Source organism: Centruroides vittatus, unplaced genomic scaffold (assembly GCF_030686945.1).
Source record: "Centruroides vittatus isolate TY-2023 unplaced genomic scaffold, ASM3068694v2 contig_549, whole genome shotgun sequence".
Lineage (NCBI taxonomy): Eukaryota > Metazoa > Arthropoda > Arachnida > Scorpiones > Buthidae > Centruroides > Centruroides vittatus.
In genome coordinates, this window is record NW_027122325.1 from 6,768,623 (window position 1) to 6,785,517 (window position 16,895).

Here is a 16,895-nt window from a genome sequence, read left to right on the forward strand (position 1 = left end):
GAGGAGGGATGTTGGAACATCGAAACGATTTATTCTTGCAATTATCATTAAGAACGGAAACTGCTATTTGCTATCTGATTCCGATTTCTGCCGAGTCCAAATGTTGTGGGGGGACGAAAATATTTTCCCCCCAGAAGATGAGAGAAAAAGTGCGAGGTGAGGAATTATCGGAAAGACTTTGAGCGAATCGTTGTGTACACCTGTAGAAGAAAGTAGCAACGAAACAGATTTAGAAAATGATGGTCAACAGATGTCACAGTAAGTGGTGCAGCCTAATTACAACGGTTACTATCCAAGGAAAAGATTAAAGAGAAGAACAAGAGAGAAGGAGAGAAAATGAAATAAAAAAAAAAAAGCCAATAATGACGCGTTCTTCTATGAGAATTGAAAACGTGGAGGAGATACTGTACCTGCGATGTCGTTAGAACGATAGCGTTGTGTATGTCATCAACTTCATATTAATCTGATTGCTAGTTCTCCACTTTTTCAAGCTTTTCTTTTCTTTTTTTAAAGGTTTCTTCCTACATAAATCTAGTTTAACTACTAAAGACTTTCTATATGAAAAATAAAATGCATATGTGGACTACAATACTTACGAATCCATAAATTTTACTCATCAAATATAATTTTTACAAACAATATGTTTAATCTAAAGATATGAAAGAGTGTTTTTAACAATTTCGGTTGACCGAAAAAATATTGAACGAGTAAAACCATTAATAAATTGAAAAAATTATATCTAACGCTAGTTAAAGGTAAAGAAAATAAACATTTACACAAAAGAAATATTAACTGTAACTAATTAACTATTAAAATATAAATTTGTGTAATACTATTACGTAATTTTGATCCAGCTAGTTAATCTATTAATTAAATTGTCCTTTAACGCGTGTAAAAAAATTAATTAATTATCAAGTCTGCCTAGAAATAAAGTTTTTTTTTTCCTATCACCTGGGTAAGAATGATCATTAATCACAAGAACGATTAGTTAGTTTAATTCTCGATTTATTTAGATAAGACGAACGTTTGGTATTCTCATTTATTTCCTTTATCTACATAAAACTAAAATACAACAATAAAATCCAAAGTACCGATGCATAAACATGTGTATATATATATATATATATATACTCTGAATATTGAATAATAGAGAGAGAGTATATATATAAGACTATAAATTTAAAACGAATTACCTACAACTTTATGGAATAACATACATACATATACAAATGTATGTTACAGAGGGAAAGACTTATCTACTTTCATAAATTAATACAGAAAAATTATTTTGTTATATTATAAAATTCTTTATAATATAACAAAATAAAGTATTTTTGCTTTTACATACACTTAGAGGTCATTTGATATACAAATATATATTATTTAAATGAAAAGTGCAAGAAAAAATATTTAAATATATTTAAAATTGAAATTTTGAAACTTTATAGATAATAAAAGAAGAAAACAATCAAAGTAAAAAACAACTTTCCTTAAAACAAGAGTCAATTACTATTAACTAAATACTTTTTATACCTTATAACGACAGATACTTGGCCGCTGTCGTATACTCTATTATTTACAACCTCTCAATTTGTCAATATACAATTAAATACTTATAATAATATATTACGAAATACATAAAACTTGCAATTATTTTAAATATTCCACAAAAAAACCTTTCATTTTCTGTATGTATATATACAGAATTAATTCAGATAAAATTTTAAAATCTTTCGATAATTTAGTCTTTTTCGACAATAACAATAATAAGTGACGTCCGAGCTTATATATGATAAATATAATAAATCATATAACAATTTAGATGAGGAACATTAAACGCTTGATCAAAGAGAATTAACACGATTAAATGTAACGATCCTGGCTGTAAATGCTGATGTGTACACAAATATTGATGCCAAAACATTAAAGAATAAAATTCTTTAAAGAATAATAATTCTTCCCACTGGAATCCATCAAGATAACGTCATAAACGATTTATTTTCTCCAATCGAATAATAATGGAGCTTTTTTGTAATTAAAAATTTCGAAATTTATTATTTTCGAAATAGCATATTCGATCGTATAATAAAAAACAAGCTTAAAATAAAATTAAAATAATTAATTAATATAAGATATTTTTTTTTACTTTTATAATCGCTAAAATTTTATCTGAATTGATTAAATAAGTAAATAAATAAACTCTAGTGTAACGAAATAATATAGCAAATAGAACAACTATGTACAGATTTTTGTATAATTGCTGCGTTTGCTAAATTTCATGATAAAAATATAATTACAGTAATAAATTAATCACAGATAGACATAAATCTAGCAAATAATTCGTCATCTCGTTAAATATCATTAAGTGGCATTAATTCAATATAATGAACTGAAAAAACTAATTTATTAATAAATTATTCAATATAAATTTTAATATATATGAAATATTTATAAAACGAATTTTTTAAAGAGTTATCAGGTTATTTCATTTGATATATTAATATTTTCTTATAAGTTGTTACATTATTAAAAATTTAAAGTAAAAACTCTTTAAAATAATCTTACGCTTAATAGAAAATAATAAATAATTATTATAAAACAGTCCGTGCATAAATATTACTAAAGCAAAAGCAACAAGTCAATTGATCACTTCTATCTATTACTATAATTTATTTAAGAATTGTGTGCTGCGTAGCTTAGATATCCAATCTAAATAAATCTATTATAAGTGTACAGTACATAAATCACCATTCTTTAATAATTATCGTACACAAAATATTAGTTCATCATTTATGTTTCAACGAGGGGAAAAAACATCGCTATTGACGATGAAAGATAAGTAAGTTGAATTTCGTCAACTCTATTCACATTATACACTTTCAGGTAAGGGGGTGTCTAGGATACACAGTAATTACAGCAATGTAAAGTCGACAGGCAGGTATGAAGTGGTAGTAATTTTCTTTGTCTCACAGTCATCCGGTGTGATTTGAGAATCGCCAGTTCTGGGAAGTTTTTCTCTCTCTCCTAGTTTATAATTGCTAGTTTTAGCGTTGGACTAGTCACGTCCGGCAATGTTGGGTGAGGATCATTCACTCACATACAAACCTGCGGACGAAATAGGGAGAGGAACGGAACCAAGAAAAAAAAAGGCGTTCATTACTTCTCGATGTTGACTTAATTACAGGTTACATGGTACTAGACCCCTAGCACAGTTCGCTTAATTACTGTCTGTTAGGCAAGGTGAACGGAGAGGATACGAGGGGTGGCCACGATTTCGTCCCGGTCAGAACTACGCAATAAATAACAATTAAAACTTATCTGTATTTTTTGAAAACATGCAATTGGATCGCACATTTTCTCTTCGGTGTGTGTGTGTTGTGTATGTGTGTCGGTTGGATATATTATTTCACTAATGACTGGTTAGTCCGTCAGAGCAGGATGTGCAGTCAGCGGATAAAATTACATGCCACCTTGTTTGCGAAGACGAAACTGGTTTAATTGTTAGTTTTGTGCCTGCTCATTTACTGCGAATATATAGCGGAAAATGGAGACCGGAACTATATTTGTTTTTCTCAGATCTGCAGCAATTCAATAAAAAATATTAAACCATCGATTGATTTGTTAATTTGAAAAATCTGTTGACTCTAACCTGCGAATAAGTATCTAACGAAACCGATGTGGTCAACCATGAAATAGAGCTAGAGATGTACCAAACATTTATCTATTACAGGTGTGTGATATTTGGCGTGACTGTCGGATCGGCTCCACCCTGTCCACCAGTCACACCTCACGGCAGTTAACGATCATTAGCTGTTACGGAGCTATGACTCATAGTGGATAAAGTGACACGTGCTATAAACACATAGCATCGGACCCATCATCAATCGAATTTCGTTCTTAGAAAAAGTTATTTTTCAAAACGTTGATGACGATTCCATACAAAAAACGAACAATGAAAATACTGTCTAAATTCAACAGTAACAATAATTATGTTTTCATTAAATTAAAACAGAAATCGGTCAACATTGAACCCTGAATTTTAATTATTAAATTTTTAAACCATTCTGGATATTGCTTTAATTAGAAAATATCTATGTTTAAATATATGCAGATTATCCAAACGGCGAATTAATTTTGATTAATCAACAGAATATATAATAAAGTAAATAAAGCATAATATTTGACTACTATTGGTCTTAGTACTTGTTCGGAAATAATTATAGGTATATGCTATTCTGAAGGTCTGTAATTTATAAGATTAACCAGTTAGTTAGTGATTATTCAAAACAGACAAGAATAATTTGTTTTTCGATTTCGTTTACCGAAAATTAGATATTACGAACGTTCAATTAAAACTTTGTATTTCATGCTACCAATTTACAAATTGCGTTATGATTAAATTTTAAAATAAGGTATATTTTGAATAAAATATACTGTAAGATACACGTTTGGTATAATGATCCTGAGAGTTATTCAAAGGGAGTTTATATCAAACTCAAAAATTTTAAATTTCTTATAAATTAATTTTCAAAATGGTTGCAAGAATGATTAACCTGAGAGAAATCACTTTCAATAACAAATATTTTTCAAATTTTTTATACAGAAATTTAAGAGGCAGAAAAAAACATCATAGAATTTTCAAGATTCGATAATTCAGGTGCTAAACAGTCTCGCCTTCTTTCAATGATGAGTTTTTTCCCTTTGACGTTTTCCCAGAGGACAGTAGAAAAACAGAAATTATTCGAAAGTTCCTCTTTCACAAAGTACACAAAATTGTTCTTTGATTAGTTGTTTGCACAGTTAATGTGATACTTTTTGATACCTAAGAAAAAAAAGGCATTGATACGGAGATCTGTTCTATTCCAACTGTATTAATATAACTTATACACAATACATATTTTAAACATACATTTATTATGATTGCTACTCCAATAAAGAACTATTTATATTATTTTTTAACAATAAAAATTCATTATAACTGAAAAAAATTATTATTTTAGCAAATAGAATAGATATTAATTTAAAAATTAATGAGTAAAATTATTTTATACTTTATTATATTTATCCCTTAATGTGTTTTACAAATAGAACTTAGGGTACTGTACTGTACCATAAACACTGTAATATTTCGTGTTAATTTTAAAATATACTTTCAGTAATAAAAACATAATTGCACCTATTCACCTTATTTATTCAATTTTGCTAAAATTTTAATATCTATCAAGAAACAAAATGAATAGAATAAAAAATTAAGCTTCAGGGAATAAATAAATCGTATGATTTATCTAAATCAAATTTTTAAATTAGCAATAATACTTTACGAACAACTATAATTCATTATATTTTGATAAATTCAGAATCGTTTTATTAACCTTACAGTACACATTTTTATATACAATTAACTAATTAGAATAAAAAATAAATCTGATTTTGTTATACACACCTTAAATCTTCCTTAAATTAATGTGTTAATAAAATATTCAGGAAAAAATGACTTGAGAACACGGCTGATTTCAACAATTTGAATCTGTTTTTTCGGTTCAATTTATAACAAAAATATCAGATCACATTCAGCATTATTTGCAATTTAGATAAATAAAATGATTATTTTTGCTTATTCATTATTATTTTTACATAAAACATCAGTTAAGATTATAAACAATTTATTAAAAATTTATCAACTTTAAGTGTTTACATATTACTTAATTACAAAACTGATTCAGTATTTCCGGTTAAACTAAAAATTCGAAATCTGATATAAACTGTAATTATTTGTACGCATTAATGCATAAATTAAGAAAATTTCACATTTCATACATGTAAGAATTCTCAAATTTTTCTCCCGTAAATGCTTAGGTTCGAGAACGATTCGTTAATCTTAGGATTTTAAGATTTCTAAGAACTTAAAAACAGAGATAATGCAAATATCTCTAATAGTTTTCGGGATTTCCGATTATTTTCAACAAGTTTTCGGAAATTACCAATGCAAAAATTTCTTGAAAAAAAATAACATTTTTCACATTTAAAGTAATAGCTAATATTTCATTTTCGAGCAACTGATCTTCAATCTACTTTAAAATTTCGGATAAAATGTGAGATTATCCAATAAAGTAAATGGTCTTAAATAACTTTTTTCGAATAATTTATTTTAAACTTATTTTTGAATTGAAAATTTATAATACATTAATTATGTATTAAAATTCATAATAAACAAAACATGACTAGACTAGTTAAAAACCTAAAAATGAATAATTTATTGTTAATATAGAAAAAACTGATTAAACAAAATAAAATTTGCAAAAAAATAATTGTGAAATTTACTGAAATAAAATTAATCTGAAATGTCATTTTGGAAAAATAATCTAATGAAGTCTCACCTAACCAGAGATCAAAAGTACGATGACCTACACATAGCTTATTCAGAGATTTTATTTTTATCGTCAGTCGGATTAAATTTGCAAAAGTTATTAAGAAAGAAAAATTATATTAGTTATCAAAGCTTATGGCGATCAAGATTCCCACCTGTTGAATAATTTCTTTCGTTTAGTTTACATTAAAAGAAATGTAGTTCAATCAACAAAATGACTCAATAAATTCTCGAGAAGGGAACATTACAGAGACTTAATTGTCAAATTTATTCGACTAATTAAATAATCGATAAGAATTTCTATCATTAACTGCACATTTTATTTATAAAAAGGAGAATCGTAATGCTCTTAATACGATTAATTTTTCGATAAATTATTTGCATTCATAAAAGTATTACAACAAGATAAGAAAATATCTAAATGCTATTATCCAATCAAGGCAAGTTCCTTAAAGATAGCTTCTTTTCAATACAATAGTCATTAGAAGACTTAACATCATTTAATCACCTAAGAAAAAACCTTTCTAATCAATGTTACAGCGTTAGAGTAGAAATAAATTCCTTAACTAATTTGTACTCAGCACCCATCCGACCAGTCTACTTACAATTAAGGTGACATGTCAGTTACTATCACCTAAAGCAAGACTGAAAACTGAATTAGACAAGCAGTGACAATAATTACCTTTGCCCAATGGACCGTTAGTTTAAAATGAGTGCCACGTAGACCGATTACAAGGAAGGAGAGACGTTTATAAACTTGCCAACCCTTTGCCAGATCCTTAAATGAGAGATAAGTGCGACAGCTTTCTATCACCGATAGGTGAAAAGTGCCCCAGAGGAAAACATAAAATATAGCTTATTGTAAGTTAATTGTATTAAATATCTATACGTGAAATGACGTTAAATTTTACTTTAGTTCTTTTTAGGATATTTTTTAATGGAATTATTCTTATTCACGCATTTTCCTTCTTACATACCTATCTGTAATGGCTTATAATAAAAATTGAGTTTTATCCAAACATTATTTCTCAGTAAAAATGAGTTGATTAATAATTTTTCTACTCACGAAACACTTTTTCCTCCATATGAATAATAGATCATTTTTAAGCATTTGCACTACATTTGTCTATACGCGTGATCTGTAAGATTGTATAAAATAAAGAAAATTTTAATCTATACTTAAATTCAATCCTTCGTTATAATCTAGTCATCGTTAATTAACTTTAAATTATCTTTTAAACTGAAAAGAATACTTCAGAAAATCATTTTTCTATTATTCTATTTTATAACATAAAATCACATAAACACGAATCTTAAATTAAAGTTTGTAACGAAATATTTAAAAAGTATAATCATAATTTGACTAATAATAATAAGAATGCAATAACTCTAATGACTAAAACTAATGCATATGTGGATTACAACTTGATGCAGATTTTTTATTAGTTTCAGCGACGTATGAATTTTAAAAATTTTTAAATTTACACTTGTAAAATTTTTGGATTATATCAATACAATAGAAAACCTGGCAAAACAATAACTTATCATTAATGTAATATTACTAAACGACTATAAAAATAATTTACCGATGACAGATCTCTTCATCAGGTGCGCATTCATATTTTCATTATTATAAATCAAAAACTATCTAAATATTACTTTATTGGATGATCTGGATATTTAGCAATAAAATGACTAATCAAACTGAGTTCTACACTTAAAGAAGAAAACAATATAACTGTATTTTCATTTTCGCATTATAAGTCATACAGATTTTTTGCAACAGTGCAAATTAAGTTTTAAAACTTCGTCATGTATCGACAAGCATCATAGATTCATAACAAATTTCATTTATATTAACTTGAAACTTATAAATATAAATACCTAGGCAATGGACCTACATTTAAAAATTTCGACGATATCAATCGGATGGATAGATAAGGCACTATCATGCTGTCATAAGAGTCCGGATTTGAATTCAATCTGGATCATGATGATTTTTCATGGGTGATATGGATAAAGATCTTGTTTTCTACTCACGCATATGCTGAACGACCGTGGTACATTCGTAGTCAAGCCTACCTGAAATATGCAAAATTTAGACCATATTCAAATAACATATAAAATTGTATCATTATTTCTTAAAATAACATTTAATTATTAGACAATGTAATTAGACAATGATATTTAAATAATTTTATTTGATTTATATATTGTGCAATTAAAATTTTCTAAAATTTTAAAAATTTATAAACATTTTTTACAGGCTAAGGATTATAAATTTTCGTTAAATATAATCAACTATATACACACATTTAAATTAATAATAACAATAATAATAATTTGTTCATCCTAAACATTTAGAAACATCATTAACATTTGAAATTTAAAAAAATGAAACGTTTCAATTTTTGACAAAAAATAATTTATTTTAAAAAATACACAGCAACCTTTTAACTTCAAATAATTTCTCCAATTTTCCCAAATAAATTTCATACAATTACATAAAAACTTTGGGACTTTTCTTAGTATTTTCAATCCTTATTCCCTTAGTGGAAGACAATAAATTAATTTTCAAATGCAAATTATGATGGATCATAAACAATACTATAGCTGCTTTCATAAACTTTTTATTTAACAATCCCATTTATTAGTATTAATATTTTGGTTTAATTATTAATAACAAGCACACTATTATGTATAGCAAACCTATTTACAATACGTGGGAAAATTAACTACATTTAGTTTAGCGGAAATGTTTAAATACGTAGCGTGGGAGGATAACACGAGTACTTCCTAAGCTATCAGTCACACAACGATGATTCTAACTAGATAAACAATCCGATAACGAATCTCATCTAAAAAGCTCTTTTAGGATAGATCATAGAATGTATCCAAAAACCCATTACTTCATTATTCGCAATAATACATTGGTCATCATTAAGAAAACTACAGTCGGAAAGTGACGGACTGTGGATGATACTGATTCACAACGGATTAATAAATGAGTGAACCATAATCATAACCCGTAATTCGTAAAGGGAGTTGTAGGACGCGATCTCTATCAATATTTCATCTTTTTAGGTGATCCTTACGACATTTTTAACGTAAATTCATTATTAGCAGCAAACTGTTGACAGTAATGAGGCCTCTGAGACTAGTAAGTCTCATGCAGCAAAACATAAATACGTTTTAAGTACTCTTTTTTGGAAGGGGGAGAAAAATAACGAGCATTCGAAATCACGTGACGAAGATTTGAACGATTGACGCTCTTATTAAAAACTATCTTCGATGAGACGGAAAAATAATTCTCCGTGAGTTCTAATAATTTCTTAATTATTAAAGACTGAAAATTATAATGAGACTGAGAAAAATATGTCTATTTATACAGACATCCTGTTTCTTAATATCGAACAAGAATTAATAATTAATATAGAATTTAATTAATAGATATTTTATATAAGACAGTAAATTATAGTATAGAATTTTATTATAAAATTAAAAGGTTGAATTTTAAACAAGTTAAACTGATATCTGCAATGACTTAATCAGTAATTGCAATTGCAAAAAAGTATTATTATTGTTATATTTTTAAACAAATTATTTTTACGTACAAAATACATCTAAACTAATTATGTAAAAGTCTTGTGACGAAAATTTATTCAAAACAAATATAAATGTAGAAATATCGGAACGATTAAATTAATTAATATAAATTTATTCATCAACTATTTTAGTCTATATATCTACAAATTTTTGCAACATCAAAAAAACTACAATAACAAGATAAATAAGAATTATCAGAAAGCAATTTATCGTTTCACACAATGCTATTTAAATTAAAATTATCATCAACAATACCAAAGACGGGTTTTACCTCTTTAATAATAAATAAAGATTATTAATAATGTTTCAGATGATTTATAAAATTTAGCAAAGAAAAGTGGAAACAATATGAAATATATTATATTATATCAATTTAAATATCATATTGAAATTCCAGCGAAACTAATAAAGCTCTTAGGAAAAATTTTACAAAAAAGTTATATTGCAGATGAAGGAATGATTTTTTTTCTCTTTTTTTTAATCTCGGTCAAGAACCTTTGGCATCTACACTACGGATTAACTGAAAATAAGAGGATACACTGCCACCTCGGCAACTTCCACGGTACTGTCTAATCCTGATGGGAAATCCTTAAGCAGCAACCGCAAAGGGGGGATAAAATTCGTGAACATCATTCTACCAGCATAAGAAGAGGCGGTAAGATTTAATAACTGGAATGGTATCTGCACAACACACCAGTATTATTTTCAGAGTTTGCGACTCAACGATTGCACAATAGTTGTGCCACTAGAAATTTCTGCCAATTTAATTACTTCCCGGAAACTCGAGATGGGGGTAAAAACTCCCTCCCAAATAATTACGGTGCATTGTCCAGTACAGTGTATTGACCATCGACTGCTATGTGATGGCTATATCGGAAGTGTTTGATTTCGTATAACACTACATTTCCAAAATAAAATATGAAGCTCGTCTTATTATTTATTTTTTAATGACCGAATACTACTATAATCTACCTACTGTATGAACACAGTTCACGGAATATAGATAAATTAAGAGCAGATTATATACAGAAATTATAAAACTCATAAACTGAAATATTTATAAAATGTAAAATATATCACAATATTCATTTTTTATGATTAAAAAATATTTTTAAATAACACATTTTGAATGATGTTTTAAAAATAATGTTTAGTATATTTTTCGTTTTTTAATCTTAACGTATACTTATGTAAGATTTAGTTAAATATATAATTTCATTTTAAAATTTATCATTCACCAAATTTATATATATTAAATAATAATAATTTTATATTATATATATGACACAATATTTAATTATTTTACAAAGTTGTTATTTCTAAAGTCCGCATTACAGTCCTCTCGGATCGTGTATTTTTTAATAATAGAAATACGCACATTAAAAAACTACCACGTATCTAAATTTCATCACGTTTAAAACATATTTCCTTTAATATCATAGCAATAAATCATCGGTCATTGTGAATTTGAACGAGAGCTACGCATACAAATCGTATCAAAATCGTAAATGACATTTTATTAATAAAATTGATAGAGTTGTGAAGCACTTCCAACTGATAAGAAAAATATTTCTTGAAAAGGAAAACAATATATATATATATATATATATATATATATATATATATATATATACACACACACACACACACACACACACACTCTTAAAAATAGAAACTTTTACAGATATACGAGCATTACATAACATTATGTCACGTCATATCGATATACCTATTTTATATTAAACTTTTATATAATTCTATAACTTTACTTTAATTACAAAGATAATTAAAGCTGGTTAAATATTTTTTAAAGTTACATTATTGTATCACAAAATAAATGAGAATCTTTCCTTTTTAAACAAATAATTAAAGAGCGATAAAAATTTAATGGAGACGTCAGCTATCGTCGTACGTGACACGAGTAACACGTAAACATAAAATGATTCATACTCGTCATCCCCATAGTACGTAATAAATTTTAAGAGTTTGAAAGTTGCTCAAAACCGGACTTCGTTCACATTTAGCATAAAGATTTTAATATTCAAATATATGTATTAAATAAAGTATATGCTAACAATCACTCTAGGCACTTAAATAATAAATACAGTACTGCATTACATAAACATCATATCATCACTTATGTATCAATAATAATTCGGTATTCAAATTTTATCTTATTATTCTATCTTTAATATATTATTAGTTTATAAAATATAAAAATGCACACAACATATAGTTTCATTTATAATATTCATCTATTAACTTAATGATTACACTAAATTAAATTTAATAAATATTCATTTTAAAATATTAGCTACAACTATTAACTATTAACTAAGCTAAAAAATTGTTATAAAATATGATTTAACAATAAAATTCCAAAATTTAGTATTCAAAAGTTAAGATAAAACCTTAGATGAAAATATTAATTTAGATTTTTAATAACTTTATAAATTTTTGAAACTTAAAATATCAAATTCACATTTCAAGACCTACATGAGCATTTCATATAGGCTATATTATATTCTACTGCGTGAGTTTTATAGGCTATATATAAAACTCACAGCAGAAAAAATATGTAAGAATCTTTTTTATATCCTTAATTGTTATAACTCCAAAATATAAGCACATAGTCATAAATAATCTCAGGAACAATTATAAACTAAACAACAATGATTTCAAGTACCAGACAATACAATCTGTAGCTAAGTTCATTCAATAAAAATCCCTATACATGTTTTCAGATAAAATGATCCTTCTTCTAAACTGATATAAAATAAAACAAATTTTAGATAAAACAGATACAAAACTTAATTTAAAAACTTTTCATAGAACTAAATAAGTTAAAAAAAATTCAATATAAAATATATCATATATTCAAAGCCTTAAAACAATTACAAACTACTAAAGAAACAGCTTTAAAATAACTCTAAAATATATATTTAATATAATTTAAAATAAAAAGCAGAATAATATTTAAATAAACATATATAACCTAAATAAACAAAGATGATCAATCAAATAAAAATGATCTTTTAAACATACTATTTTTAAATTTATGATACTAAATGATCATCTTTCTGTAATCCATGTATTTTACAAAAATGATCAGGAATTTGATAGAAAAGACTATAAATTTGTTCTATTATAATCTAATAATTTAGTGAATACCAAAGAATATCAAATAACAATTAGTTCTAAAAAAATAGAATTAATTTAATTGAAGTAGCCTTTACTTTTATAACAGGGGACATAAAGATACACATGAAAACTTAATTAAAATTATTGAAGATCTTATTCTGTACCAGAATTTATGAATGATGAATGTCATTTAAAAACTTTAATTCATAAAAAAAAAATAAGTTTTAAAAACTTACTTTTTAGGATCATCATCTAGTTAAAATTTTTCTATTATAGTAAATATCTGGACCTTTATGCAGTTTAGCTTAATATTAATAGGATCTTGTACCAACACACTAAAACACACTAAATAACTAACTAACAACTATATCTAATTTAATATAGTAAAAAAATAGATTTGTATTAGACATTCTGACATTCACTAGCTATAAAGAAATTGTTAAAATGCATATATTTATGATGCAAGTTTGTTTCTGAATTTTTATTTTCACTGTATCAAAAGAGATCACTTTTAAAATATTAAAAAACAAACTTAAAAGATATATACGCCTGCAGATATATCATAAAATTATATAACAAATATTTTTATACTACTTTTTCAGTAGACTGATCATAATTTCTTGATGCAAAAGGAGAGTATGGGAGCCATAACTGATAAATATAGGTTCTCTCTTATTAAAATTTGTCAGGAAATATAAATGTGCATTATTAATAATTTGTTATTACATTATTAGTGATATTTGATTTGATAAGATAAAAAAGAATAGTCCTACATAACTTTTTCTAAAGATTTTACATTCAAAAATCTAATAACAAAAAATGTTATATTTATCACAATATGACATCAAATATTAGGTTCACGTAGAAGGATTTTTCAGAATCACTATTTTTCAGATTAACTTATTTTCTTAATAACTTCTGGCTAATCATAACTTTATCATAAAACTTACCTCATTCTAAGTCACAATTTTGTTTTACAATTAGCATGGCTTAAATATTTAATCTCAACCTTTCTTGACCAGTGGGAATTCATGAGTGAAAATATTCTTTCTACAGAAGCTGTAATTTCTGGTAAATAAAGGACTAATGCTATCAAATTATTAAAATCTTCGAATTAAAACTCCTTTTCGTGCATTTAACTAAATATTTTGACTCAATGGTCAACTACATCAATTTTTTCTTCATTCCATTATTCCAAATGTTTGGTTATTATTAACTTTATTAGCATCCATTAATTGAATAAAAATAGATGGAATTCAATTATTCATGTAATGTTTCTTAAATTCACAAGCTATTCTGTACTTCTTGCATCCTGGCATCTTCCTCAGCACTATCCACTCAAATTTATGACTCTTATCAAAGCAGAATAAACATTTTCTAGCAATATTTATAACAGTAAAATTTAAAATTAGATCTCTACATGTAATATTTGGTTCAAATTTTATAAATATGGCTCTTGCTTACATAAAGAAATACAGAAAGGATCTATTTTAAAATTTAGAAAGAAATAATTTAAACAATAAAATTAAAATTCACAATTTTAATGGGCTAACTATCTTTCTTATATATTTTATAATACATTATTTAACACGTTGACTGCCATCTACGAGATGACTCGTAGTTACCGTTTCTGCCTAGGACGCCACCTACGAGTTATATCGTAGTTTGTTTCCTTGCCATATTTGTGCAGCTACGATGTAATTCGTAGTATATCAGTGTAAATATGAATAGATAGCTTCAGGGGCAAGAACAAAAAATCAAGTTTGGCTTACATGAACAGAACATTTATTAATTAATGAACAGAAAATATAATCATAAAAAGTTTATTCAAAATCAAAAGCAAAACAATATTTTTATTGTTTGTGATAATTTATAAAACAAAAATATAAATTTAAACGAACAGAAAATATTATAAAATGTTTATTCAAAATCAAAAGCAAAACGATATTTTTATAGTTTGTGATAATTTTTAAAACAATCTTCTACGCAAAGGGCTGGCTTCTCAAGACAGATTGGACAGAAATAACGCGTTTCTCGGCGTTTTTTAGCTTTGGTACAAATTCGACATGGCTTTGTCGGATGTTGTTTTTTCTGAGTAGATGGGATACTCTGTAAATAGTGAAGCTTCTGCAATTTAATTTTTTTTGAAACTGGTTGAATCTCTTCTCCAATCAACGCTTTGACGAATGCTTCTCTAAACTTTTAGTTTAGAGAAGCATTCGTCATAATGAGAAGCATAAGTTTTATTTTAGAGAAAAAGAGAAGCATAAGTTAGCTTATAGAGAAGCATAAGTTTTATTTTAGAAGAAGTTGCTTTTTGAAAGAGTTTGTGTGCATTATGTATATATATTTCTATAATATGTAATGCAACCTTTTTGAGCCATCTAATAGTCTTTCTTAGAGCTGTGTAGTACGATAGCATTTGATCTGATCGTCAATGCCAGACGTTCCATGATTATAATCTCGAATTATATTCGGTTTCGTCGAACATTTTCCATTGCGATTGAACACCTCTACCATTTCAACAACGTGCATGTTTGAAATGGTAAGGACTTCTCGTTTGTCTTTCCATTTACATACAGTAACAGGACCATTTCGCTGCCAAATAAACTCCCCCATCCTCACCAAAAATTTTGTCAGATTCTGAATCACTTAGATTAGTGTAGTAATCAAGTTGTTTTTTAGTCAGTGGTCTTTTCTTATCCATTTTGGGATATTTATAATTTGATTATAAAAATAAATAAAAAATAACACTCTCAAAAAAGACGTAAATGTGATGTGCTCGCCTCTATATCCGATTTATTACTAATGAATTTAGACGCACATCTCCGATTGGCTGTAGCGAAGTGACAGGACGAATCGTGTCTGTGCACGAATTAACTCGTAGTTTGGCTTTAGCGAAGAGCTTTCTGTTACATAAGCCAACTACGAGATAATTCGTAATACCTTTATTTTAAGAAAAACACATTTTATATGCTATTTGATTATTACTATATACTCTGATTAGAGTTTTTAATAATATAATATAATTAAATTAAGTTGGCGTTTTAACAACAGAATCCTAAAAAGTCACGTGGCAGTAATACATTATTTAATAATAGCCAATACTCCAATACAGGAGATGAGATTCTATTGAACTACATCTTGGCATATCACATACAATACTTATAGTTATGTTTTGTTATTTTTATTTTCTTTTTTCTGTACTCATACTCTCCATTCATAATACACCGTGTGGAGAATAAACCAATAAAGTAATAACATTCACTTTGTATTATGAATTTCTAATGATAAAAACTGTTAATAAATTTAGAAAATATACTAAAAAACTTTTTCAGAAAAAAATAAATGAAAATAAATTATAGTTTTATTAATATATCAATAAATTATTAAAAAGTAAATTAATTAATTGGAAATTATTGTAATTATTTTAATTTTTATTTCATATAATTCATCTAAAAGTAAAAAAATTTATGAAAATCTAATTTAAACTGAAATAATTTCAAGTAACCAATATAAAGACTGATTTAAAAATTAAATTACATCAAATGTAATTTAAAATTCTTGAAAACATATTACTATTTACAGTATTTTTTCATTTAAAAATATTCAGATAAAATTTTCAATCTGAAAACCAAAGTAATAATTTTATTAATACTTTTAACATATCAAATTATTTTTAAAAATGTTAATATTTTTACATAATAAATACAAAATGTGTTATATCAAGAAGTAAATATACTGATGAAATGATTCAAATATTGTACATTACATTTTTTCT

General features: G+C 26.2%; 1 protein-coding gene across 12 annotated transcripts in view; it reads right to left on the reverse strand.

Annotated features, from left to right (window-relative positions):
- LOC136978768 (thiamine-triphosphatase-like) overlaps positions 1-16,895 on the reverse strand; it is a 148,475-nt gene that overhangs the window by 36,522 nt on the left and 95,058 nt on the right. For 6 of the 12 annotated variants that reach the window (XM_067274595.1, XM_067274593.1, XM_067274594.1 and 3 more), the window contains one exon: positions 8,269-8,445. In XM_067274595.1, the coding sequence (XP_067130696.1) occupies positions 8,269-8,319 (51 nt within the window). In that variant the 5' untranslated portion in view covers positions 8,320-8,445. Of the gene's footprint in view, positions 1-7,433; positions 7,541-7,953; positions 8,058-8,251; positions 8,450-16,895 lie in introns of those variants that run through there. The other 6 variants (XM_067274597.1, XM_067274598.1, XM_067274603.1 and 3 more) reach the window with 5 other exon arrangements.